Source organism: Schistocerca piceifrons, chromosome 7 (genome assembly GCF_021461385.2).
Source record: "Schistocerca piceifrons isolate TAMUIC-IGC-003096 chromosome 7, iqSchPice1.1, whole genome shotgun sequence".
NCBI lineage: Eukaryota > Metazoa > Arthropoda > Insecta > Orthoptera > Acrididae > Schistocerca > Schistocerca piceifrons.
This window is the reverse complement of record NC_060144.1, coordinates 498996630-499008901: the sequence shown is the minus strand read 5'-3', so window position 1 is coordinate 499008901 and position 12272 is coordinate 498996630. Positions and strand designations below refer to the sequence as shown.

The 12272-nt window shown below is 39.6% G+C and overlaps 1 protein-coding gene across 1 annotated transcript in view; it reads left to right on the top strand.

Moving 5' to 3' along the window:
* The window catches only part of LOC124804650 (eye-specific diacylglycerol kinase), an 879337-nt gene that overhangs the window by 827109 nt on the left and 39956 nt on the right, over nucleotides 1–12272 (top strand). The window contains exon 17 of the mRNA XM_047264874.1: nucleotides 2627–2784. Coding sequence (XP_047120830.1) covers nucleotides 2627–2784 — 158 coding nt within the window. The remainder of the gene's footprint in view (nucleotides 1–2626; nucleotides 2785–12272) is intronic.

Genomic DNA, 12272 nt, shown 5'->3' with positions numbered 1-12272 from the left:
CGTATCATCCTCGGGTGAGGATGCGGATAGGAGGGGCGTGTGGTCAGCACACCGCTCTCTCGGTCGTTGTGATGGTTTTCCTTGACCGGAGCCGCTACTATTCGGTCGAGTAGCTCCTCAATTGGCATCACGAGGCTGAGTGCACCCCGAAAAATGGCAACAGCGCATGGCGGCTGGATGGTCACCCATCCAAGTGCCGGCTACGCCCGACAGCGCTTAACTTCGGTGATCTCACGGGAACCGGTGTATCCACGGACATGGACATTGGCAACATTGATAAAGGACAGATTATTATGGCCCAGTTTCCAGGAATGAGCATTTCTGAAACAGTGAAGCTGCTTCCCTGAAAACTGGTTGAAGGATAAGTAAGTAACGAGGTGTCTGACATCCACATGTCATCACAGAATGGGGAGGTTGGAGGCTTGCCCACTTTGCAAAGGAGGATAGGTGGTGATCTGTGACAGACCTGTTGACAGAGTACAATGCTGGTTCTGGCTGTAATTTCTCAGAGAATACAGTTCAGCGCACATTGTTGAACATGGGGTTCCATGGCAAATGACTCCTGTATGTTCTCTTGCTGACCTGTCAGCAAAATCAATGATGATTGTTGTGGACATAGGGTCATCAAGATTGAGCCTTGGATTAATGGTAACATTTTTCCTGGTCGGATTCTTGTTGCAGCAGGGTGATCGTCGTTTGTGGATACGCCATCATCCAAGTGAATGGCTGCTCAAAACGTACAACATGCCATGGATGCAGGCAGATGTGGGCAGTATTTAGCTATGGAGAACATTCAGTTGGGCTGACATGGGACTTGTGGTAATGATTAAGGGCACCATGACAGCTGTGGACTACATGAACATTTTTGTATACCATCTCATCTCTTCATACCCGATGTCTCCCCATTACTGATGGCATCTTCCAGCAGGATAATTGACTGCATCACAAAGCCAGAATCATGCTGCAATGGTTCGAGGAGTATTGTAGTGATCTCATGTTGATGGCTTGGCCACCACATTCACCTGACCTGAACTCAATGGAAAACATCTGGGACACTATCGGGCACAAGTTCTGCACCTACAAACCACTGCCACAAAATCTATGGAAGTTTCTTGAACTCTGGTGCAATATACCTCTGGAAACCACTAAGGATTCGTAAAATCGCAGAATCGAATCATTGCTACATTGTTTCAAAAGGGACTGAGACATTATTAAGCAGGCGGTCATGTTTAGCTCACCATTGTATGTTATGAAGGTACTAAGGGAAATTTTCTGAATAGAATTACTTTTTCAAACGTTTGAGTGGACCTTCAGCTGGTGGAAAACACATATCCATGTTCTGAGAGTGATACTGTCTAAACATTCCTTTAGAGTACTGACTTACTCTCTACATGCCTGAATGTGTGATAGGCATCTCTGTAGCTCTTGAGTGAGACTGAGGATGGCATTTTTGCATAGAGGGAAGTCATAATACTGGTTTTATTTATTTATTTATTTATTTATTTTTGCCCCCGTCGAGAGCTGTAAATGCTCAATGTGCAGTGCAAAAGTAGCTTATCTTCACCATAGACAAAAGTGATTTCATTCGCCTCTGGAAGCCTACCAAGGTCTTGTAAAATCCATGCATTGCAGCATCGCTGCTATATTGTGTTTCAAAAGGGCCTGACATGCTATTAAGCAAGTGATTACAATGTTTTGTCTTGGAACTGTATGTTGTGAAGATATGGAGAGAAATTTTCTGAGCAGGATTACTATTTCGAACCTTGCTGGTTGCTGCTGAAAAAAGTTGTATGTTCACATTTCTTTTCAATTACACCTTCATTAAGAAATCACTCAATCAACCACTGTCAATTATTTGGGTGTACTTGCTGAGTGATTTAAGTTGGAATCATCCCATAAATCTGGTGAGGGCAAAGGCAGTTGCCAAACAGACCAGTTGTAAGAATACAAAAGTGGGTATTTAGTGAAATATTCATCTCTCAACACTAGTGGTGTTTGTCAGTTATTTCCTTAAAAATTGGGTTAAAGAGAGATACAGCTCTTCCATGAATCTTCCTAGTCAGTATCGGTCTGCCACAAAAATGCTCAAAACTTTCTGTGGGGAGAGTGTAGAGGAGAAGAGTCTGTCATGGAAAGGCCCACTGTTAAAATTACAAAAGTACATATTCCAACGAGAATCAAGAAACATATTACTTTTTTCCCCCTATACATTTTGTTTAATGGCACTATGATAAACATTTGAGAAAGATGTACTAACAGCCATGCTCCCCATGCTTTGTTTGTGAATGGGATAGGAGGAAAGAGGTGCGCTATATATCCTTTGCTACAAGTGTTATTGGGGTCCAGGGGAATATTGTTGTAGATGTAAATCCAGATTTTTAATGCAATGTACACTGAATATTATAGCTAATTACTAGTAGTTTTCTTATATGAAATAGAAGAGTCCAGAAACACAGATTTACATGCTTTTCGTTCTTTCATTATCATCATCATCATCATCATCATATTGAAGAAACTGTATTGTAAAACACAATGGAATAGATCAGTAAAGCATAAAGTCACTGACTGTACATATTCTCTTGCATTTCCTCAGACTTAACAAAGTAATCTTTTGATTCATTTACAGCTCAAAAACCTGCACTCCCAGGGGTATTCTTTGCTGTCCATTGATTCTAATGGACAGACGGCATTACATTATGGTTCTAGATATGGCCACAAGGATATTGTGAAGTACCTGATTGCATGTGCTCCAGCATCAATACTCAACATGGCAGACAATGACAAGTGAGTAATTTCCATATATATATATATAAAGCGCTGGCAGGTCGATAGACACACAAGCAAACACAAACATACACACAAAATTCTGTCTGCTTGTGTCTGTATGTGTGGATGGATATGTGTGTGTGTGCGAGTGTATACCTGTCCTTTTTTCCCACTAAGGTAAGTCTTTTCGCTCCCGGGATTGGAATGACTCCTTACCCTCTCCCTTAAAACCCACATCCTTTCATCTTTCCCTCTCCTTCCCTCTTTCCTGATGAGGCAACCGTTGGTTGCGAAAGCAAGAATTTTGTGTGTATGTTTGTGTTTGCTTGTGTGTCTATCGACCTGCCAGCGCTTTTGTTCGGTAAGTCACCTCATCTTTGTTTTTTATATATATATATATATATATATATATATATATATATATATATATATATATACAAGCAGGACAAATAAACTGTTGTAAAATCATTGATAAATTCACTTACAGGTGCTATGAAAAAAAATTCTGCAAGAAAAGAAATACAATAATAACAATAATAATAATGATAACAAAACAATGGAAACTCTAGTCTGGTATATTACATTGTTTATAACAACAACAACAACAACAATAATAATAATAATTCCTACTGCATTTAGTACTTAACTTAACGCCATTGAGAGCTCAAGCAGTTTGTACCTTTTAATTTGATTAAAACATTTTAGTTACAAAGCACAAAATTTGAAATTCCCCCACCCCCCCCCCCCCCCCCCCCAATCAGTCTACTGACTGGTTTGATGCGGCCTGCCACGAATTCCTTTCCTGTGCTAACCTCTTCATCTCAGAGTAGCACTTGCAACCTACGTCCTCAATTATTTGCTTGACGTATTCCAATCTCTGTCTTCCTCTACAGTTTTTGCCCTCTACAGCTCCCTCTAGTACCATGGAAGTCATTCCCTCATGTCTTAGCAGATGTCCTATCATCCTGTCCCTTCTCCTTACCAGTGTTTTCCACATATTCTTTTCCTCTCCGATTCTGCGTAGAACCTCCTCATTCCTTACCTTATCAGTCCACCTAATTTTCAACATTCGTCTATAGCACCACATCTCAAATGCTTCGATTCTCTTCTGTTCCGGTTTTCCCAAAGTCCATGTTTCACTACCATACAATGCTGTACTCCAGATGTACATCCTCAGAAATTTCTTCCTCAAATTAAGGCCGGTATTTGATATTAGTAGACTTCTCTTGGCCAGAAATGCCTTTTTTGCTATAGCGAGTCTGCTTTTGATGTCCACCTTGCTCCATCCGTCATTGGTTATTTTACTGCCTAGGTAGCAGAATTCCTTAACTTCATTGACTTCGTGACCATCAATCCTGATGTTAAGTTTCTCGCTGTTCTCATTTCTACTACTTCTAATTACCTTCGTCTTTCTCCGATTTGCTCTCAAACCATACTGTGTACTCATTAGACTGTTCATTCCATTCAGCAGATCATTTAATTCTTCTTCACTTTCACTCTGGATAGCAATGTCATCAGCGAATCATATCATTGATACCCTTTCACCTTGTATTTTAATTCCACTCCTGAACCTTTCTTTCATTTCCACCATTGCTCCCTCGACGTACAGATTGAAGAGTAGGGGCAAAAGGCTACAGCCTTGTCTTACACCCTTCTTAATACGAGCACTTCGTTCTTGATTGTCCACTCTTATTATTCCCTCTTGGTTGTTGTACATATTGTATATGACCCGTCTCTCCCTATAGCTTACCCCTACTTTTTTCAGAATCTCGAACAGCTTGCGCCATTTTATATTGTCGAACGCTTTTTCCAGGTCAACAAATCCTATGAAAGTGTCTTGATTTTTCTTTAGCCTTGCTTCCATTATTAGCCGTAACGTCAGAATTGCCTCTCTCGTCCCTATGCTTTTCCTAAAGCCAAACTGATCGTAGCACATTCTCAATTTTCTTTTCCATTCTTCTGTATATTATTCTTGTAAGCAGCTTCGATGCATGAGCTGTTAAGCTGATTGTGCGATAATTCTCGCACTTGTCAGCTCTTGCCGTCTTCGGAATTGTGTGGATGATGCTTTTCCGGAAGTCAGATGGTATGTCGCCAGACTCATATATTCTACACACCAACGTGAATAGTCGTTTTGTTGCCACTTCCCCCAATGATTTTAGAAATTCTGGTGGAATGTTATCTATCCCTTCTGCCTTATTTGACCGTAAGTCCTCCAAAGCTCTTTTAAATTCCGATTCTAATACTAGATCCCCTATCTCTTCTAAATCGACTCCTGTTTCTTCTTCTATCACATCAGACAAATCTTCACCCTCATAGAGGCTTTCAATGTATTCTTTCCACCTATCTGCTCTCTCCTCTGCATTTAACAGTGCAATTCCCGTTGCACTCTTAATGTTACCACCGTTGCTTTTAATGTCACCAAAGGTTGTTTTGACTTTCCTGTATGCTGAGTCTGTCCTTCCGACAATCATATCTTTTTTGATATCTTCACATTTTTCCTGCAGCCATTTCGTCTTAGCTTCCCTGCACTTCCTATTTATTTCATTCCTCAGCGACTTGTATTTCTGTATTCCTGATTTTCCCGGAACATGTTTGTACTTCCTCCTTTCATCAATCAACTGAAGTATTTCTTCTGTTACCCATGGTTTCTTCGCAGCTACCTTCTTTGTACCTATGTTTTCCTTCCCAACTTCTGTGATGGCCCTGTTTAGAGATGTCCATTCCTCTTCAACTGTACTGCCTACTGCGCTATTCCTTATTGCTGTATCTATAGCGTTAGAGAACTTAAAACGTATCTCGTCATTCCTTAGTACTTCTGTATCCCACTTCTTTGCGTATTGATTCTTCCTGACTAATGTCTTGAACTTCAGCCTACTCTTCATCACTACTATATTGTGATCTGAGTCTATATCTGCTCCTGGGTACGCCTTACAATCCAGTATCTGATTTCGGAATCTCTGTCTGACCATGATGTAATCTAATTGAAATCTTCCCGTATCTCCCGGCCTTTTCCAAGTATACCTCCTCCTCATGTGATTCTTGAACAGGGTATTCGCTATTACTAGCTGAAACTTGTTACAGAACTCAATTAGTCTTTCTCCTCTTTCATTCCTTGTCCCAAGCCCATATTCTTCTGTGACCTTCTCTTCTACTCCTTCCCCTACAACTGCATTCCAGTCGCCCATGACTAATAGATTTTCGTCCCCCTTTACATACTGCATTACCCTTTCAATATCCTCATACACTTTCTCTATCTGTTAATCTTCAGCTTGCGACGTCGGCATGTATACCTGAACTATCGTTGGTGGTGTTGGTCTGCTGTCGATTCTGATTAGAACAACCCGGTCACTGAACTGTTCACAGTAACACACCCTCTGCCCTACCTTCCTATTCATAATGAATCCTACACCTGTTATACCATTTTCTGCTGCTGTTGATATTACCCGATACTCATCTGACCAGAAATCCTTGTCTTCTTTCCACTTCACTTCACCGACCCGTACTATATCTAGATTGAGCCTTTGCATTTCCCTTTTCAGGTTTTCTAGTTTCCCTACCACAGTCAAGCTTCTGACATTCCACGCCCCGACTCGTAGAACGTTATCCTTTCGTTGATTATTCAATCTTTTTCTCATGGTAACCTCCCCCTTGGCAGTCCCCTCCCGGAGATCCGAATGGGGGACTATTTCGGAATCTTTTGCCAATGGAGAGATCATCATGACACTTCTTCAATTACAGGCCACATGTCCTGTGGATACACATTACGTGTCTTTAATGCAGTGGTTTCCATTGCCTTCTGCATCCTCATGTCGTTGATCATTGCTGATTCTTCCGCCTTTAGGGGCAATTTCCCACCCCTAGGACAGGAGTGTGCCCTGAACCTCTATCCGCTCCTCCGCCCTCTTTGACAAGGCCGTTGGCAGAATGAGGCTGACTTCTTATGCCGGAAGTCTTCGGCCGCCAATGCTGATTATTTATCAAAATTTAGGCAGTGGCGGGATCGAACCTGGGACCGAAGACGTTTTTAATTATGAATCAAAGACGCTACCCCTAGACCATGGGCATATAAAGTGGCAACTGTGACTTCATCTGTTTGATGAGTGATAACACAAAGTCTGTTCAAAAAATTCTGGAACATTCGTAATTTCGTGCCAATGGTTTGGAGCAAATTCAGTTCTGTGTTGTGTAGAATGTTGTGTCACACAGTTTGCAAATTTCTAGATGACAGAGCTAGAGAAGAAATGTGTCTGCATTATATTTTGTGTGAAACTCAAGAAAGCTTTTAGAGAGAGACACCAAGTGATGTAGGAAGCCTACGGTGATAAGTGCTTAAGCCGTTCTTGGTGTTACAAATGGTTCATACGGTTTAAAAATGGCTGGATGGAAACGAAAGAGGATCCTCATTCAGGAAGCCCTTTGACGTGTAACGATGATGCTCATGTTAGGAACAGCAACGAAATTGTGCATGCCAATCAAGACTGACTGACTGAGAGATTGCAGAGGAATGTAATATTTCAGTTGGATTATGCCATGAAATCCTGACACAGTATTTTGGAGTGCATCGTGTTGCCACCAAGTTCATTCCATGGCGCACGAGTCAAGACCAGAAAGACCTTCGCCTCGCAGTCATTGTAGAGGTTTTGGACCCTGCAAATTGGAATGAGATGTTGCTTAGGAGAATCATAACTGGTGATGAGATATAGGTCTGTGGTTATGATGTTGAGACCTAGGTTCATTCTTCACAATGGGTCGAGCCAGGTTCTCCAAGACCAATAAAAGCTCGTCAGATCAGGTCAAATGTCAAAGCTATGCTGATGGTTTTTGTTGACTTTGAAGGATTAGGTCATCATGAAGTAATGCCTCGGGGGAAAAACTGTTAATTGATGGCACTATTGGGATGTGTTGCGATGCCTGCGAGAATGTGAGAACAAAACGGCCTGAAATGTGGCGAGACAATTCGTGGCTCTTGCATAATGATAATCCACCCGCACATTCATCCCTGTGCATGACTATTGCACAAAAAATGAAATGGCTGAGGTGCCTCATCCTCTGTATTCTCCAGACCTGGCCCCTGTAGGCCTTTTTTATTTCCAAAATAGAAAACTTTCCAAGTAGAAAACCCCATTTAGGTTTCATTTTATTTTATCTTTCACATAAAGCACTACAATTACTTATCTTTTCCAAAAAAAAGGAAAGAAAAAAAAGAATGTGTTAAGAGTTATGTTATATAAAAAAAAAGTTATATGGCAAAGATAGGATGGATGGTTGAAAAGCGCTAGACTATAAAACCAGCTGTGATGTGTTTCACTTTATGATTAACCAATCTGCATAAGCTTTTGAAAATTGTTGAAAAAATTGTCAATAGGCTAGAAATATTATACACCATTACTTTGGACATAAAGTTTTTCATTGTTTAGCTCAGTAACAGACCTTGTCACTAAATCCATTTTATTATACTTCATATGACATGTTTTGCCTTACACATCATCAGATCTGTGGAACAAAGAGCTAAGACTAGAACGGATGGAACAGACTATTATAAAATAACAATATTTAGAGTGATTGTAGTGACATGAAAAATAAAATGGGTCCTAGGCAATGGTTACATTACAACATTTTAAGAAGGTTGATTATTAAGAAACGTCTTGTGGTTGCTGTTGTTGAAAAATGCATACCGCTTGCCTTGTAACTGCCACACGGATGACCACGAATAGGATCTTCAGGGTTCCGACTCCATCCTCGAAGCAAGCTCTGCTTGTACCAGCTGAAAAGTAGTCTAAGAATTCCAACTAGTGCATAATGAATTCAAAGCTCCTTCTTCTTCTGCTGTAACATCAGCAGGATCGTGATGGATTGAAGGCTCCAGAGTCCACTGTGAATCTCTTGGATGGAATTCCGGCAGCGCAGAATAGTTGCCTAAACAGCAAGTGTAAGAAGGAGAAGTCAGCTGCCTGTCCATTGTTCTGTCTTGCAGATGTGCTGTATTCAGCCCTGCTCATGCCATTGAAAATTTCCTGCCAGTATGTGGCTTAGTACCAGCCACTTAACTGCTAATGAAAACACTTACTAGAAGTAGCAACCATCCTTTGTCAGTTGGAAAGACAGAAAAAGTAGCACATCACTTTCTCCAAAATGATCTGTTACATTTCATATCCCCCAATTAGACACAGGATGTTGTGACAGTTTAATAAGTAAATAATTAAAATATAGTTATATAAGTATGGCGTCTGTTCTTTTGGACACACATGTCTGAAAGAACAGATACCATAGCTATATAATATGTGCACCTGATGGCATATTGATCTTCCAGTGCAGCTGCACAATAATGTCCGATCACTCATGGAAATACAGTAGGGCTGCAAGTGAAGAGGAGTAAGGGACAAAGGACATTATTCCCTAGTATGTGGCATATGGAGATTTGGGTCGGACAGAGGAGATACTCGGTTAGCTGAAGTGGTTGAGGTGGCTGCTTGAAGAAAGCAGGAAATCCAGGTTCACGTCCAGATTTGGCACAAATTTTAGTTTGTTGCCACTGATTTATCTCAGTGGCCCACTGCAGCAAAAGTTGGAAATCCTTTCATCAAGTATACAATAGTCTTACTTCTTTTCCATATGACTTTGTAGATAACCTAACAAACAAAGGTAATAATTCTTTGATTTACAAGACTTACTTACTAAAATAAGACTGCAACATATCTCTTCATAAATATATTTTGGATAAATGGCAGCATTGGTAATGAAAATTGAAATCATTTATTTTACAGATCAGTTTCCATCACTGTGTGGTCATCATCAGTGCAAAAAATACAGATCAACCATCTGGCATGAGAATCTTGACACAAATTTGACCTTATTTATAACAGTCATAAAAAAAATACAGAAGCAGAAAAATATATACAAATTTACAGATTCTCATACATACCACATTATTCAAATCTTGTAGGCACGTATCATAATAGCACAACATTTTCTGTGAGGTGCAACATGTACTGTGATGATTACTTCTGACAGGTATCTTCATTTTTACTACATACAATAATTTTTAAATTTACAGAAGAGCCTATGTTGTAACCTTAGCAGTTAACTTTAGCAGTTGTCAATTCAATGTACAGTGGGTTTGTAGCTTACACAGCCAACTAGCTCAGTATTGCAAAAACAAGAATTGCAGTGCCCTCTACATTCTAAAGCATACAATACCCAGACATCAGATACAACAAATACCATCAATAGCAAAAAGAAGCTTACATACAAAATACCTTTAAAATCACATGTCAATTTTTTACTGTCTTAAGTGATATCAGAACTTTAAAAATGTAGTAGAGGCATAATAAAAACAATAAAGTTATACCCTCTGATGTAAAATACAAGATAAAATTTTATAGGAATATAACATAAAAGAAAATAGTAATTTCTTAAAAACAAATACAGAAAAGTTAACATCAGAAACACCCTTTTTACATTTCCACAAACATTAAGTGTAAAAACATTAATCCTTTACAATGAGACATTACACTCTCTCTTATCATACTCAAAGACTTGATCAACCTAATGACTGACATTTTCATTGTAAATTCTTAACAGGCATTTACAAAAAGACATTAACAAAAATGCAATAATCTCCTGTGTGATGTACCAGACCTGTAATACTGCCATTTTCCATGTGAGCAGCTGATGTTAAATTTCAATAACAACAAAGTTGCCAACTCTGGTAACTTCAATGAATAAACAGGCAAATTGGACATGAAAATAAAACTAATATCCACCGTTTGGTGTTAGGAAACCTGTGAAATACCTCATAACAAAAAAATGCTGAAAAAGGAGGCTTGCCTAAATATGCACCAAATTTATGCTCATATCATGAATCAGCGTATTGCATTGTATAAGAGCACCGTACTGACAAATCTTCCATCTCATTGCTGGCCTTGTGGACAAATTTTTTCTGTCCATTACTATTCGTAATGGCACACATTCCTTCTCATTAGTCACAAATTTTTCTCACATAATCATCGGGGTAGAAATTCACTTTAGCTACATAAAATATAGTTTGAAATTCAGTTTTGAAATTGTCTTCTCATAATGGTAATCTAAGCATTGTGTTGACAGCAAAATTAGAAAATGGCTTTTATGCTGATCATTGTTGTTGTTGTTGTTGTTGTTGTTGTGGTCTTCAGTCCTGAGACTGGTTTGATGCAGCTCTCCATGCCACTCTATCCTGTGCAAGCTTTTTCATCTCCCAGTACCTACTGCAACCTACATCCTTCTGAATCTGCTTAGTGTATTCATCTCTTGGTCTCCCTCTACGATTTTTACCCTCCACGCTGCCCTCCAATACTAAATTGGTGATCCCTTGATGCCTCAGAACATGTCCTACCAACCGATCCCTTCTTCTGGTCAAGTTGTGCCACAAACTTCTCTTCTCCCCAATCCTATTCAATACTTCCTCATTAGTTATGTGATCTACCCATCTAATCTTCAGCATTCTTCTGTAGCACCACATTTCGAAAGCTTCTATTCTCTTCTTGTCCAAACTATTTATCGTCCATGTTTCACTTCCATACATGGCTACACTCCATACGAATACTTTCAGAAATGACTTCCTGACACTTAAATCAATACTGGATGTTAACAAATTTCTCTTCTTCAGAAACGCTTTCCTTGCCATTGCCAGCCTACATTTTATATCTTCTCTACTTCTACCATCATCAGTTATTTTGCTCCCCAAATAGCAAAACTCCTTTACTACTTTAAGTGCCTCATTTCCTAATCTAATTCCCTCAGCATCACCCGACTTAATTAGACTACATTCCATTATCCTTGTTTTGCTTTTGTTGATGTTCATCTTATATCCTCCTTTCAAGACACTGTCCATTCCATTCAATTGCTCTTCCAAGTCCTTTGCTGTCTCCATGAATTTTAATACCTACTCCGAATTTTTCTTTTGTTTCCTTTACTGCTTGCTCAATATACAGATTGAACAACATTGGGGAGAGGCTACAACCCTGTCTTACTCCCTTCCCAACCACTGCTTCCCTTTCATGTCCCTTGACTCTTATAACTGCCACCTGGTTTCTGTACAAATTGTAAATAGTCTTTCGCTCCCTGTATTTTACCCCTGCCACCTTCAGAATTTGAAAGAGAGTATTCCAGTCAACATTGTCAAAAGCTTTCTCTAAGTCTACAAATGCTAGAAACGTAGGTTTGCCTTTCCTTAATCTTTCTTCTAAGATAAGTCGTAAGGTCAGTATTGCCTCACGTGTTCCAGTGTTTCTACGGAATCCAAACTGATCTTCCCCGAGGTTGGCTTCTACTAGTTTTTCCATTCGTTTGTAAAGAATTCGTGTTAGTATTTTGCAGCTGTGACTTATTAAGCTGATAGTTCGGTAATTTTCACATCTGTCAACACCTGCTTTCTTTGGGATTGGAATTATTATATTCATCTTGAAGTCTGAGGGTATTTCGCCTGTTTCATACATCTTGCTCACCAGATGGTAGAGTTTTGTCAG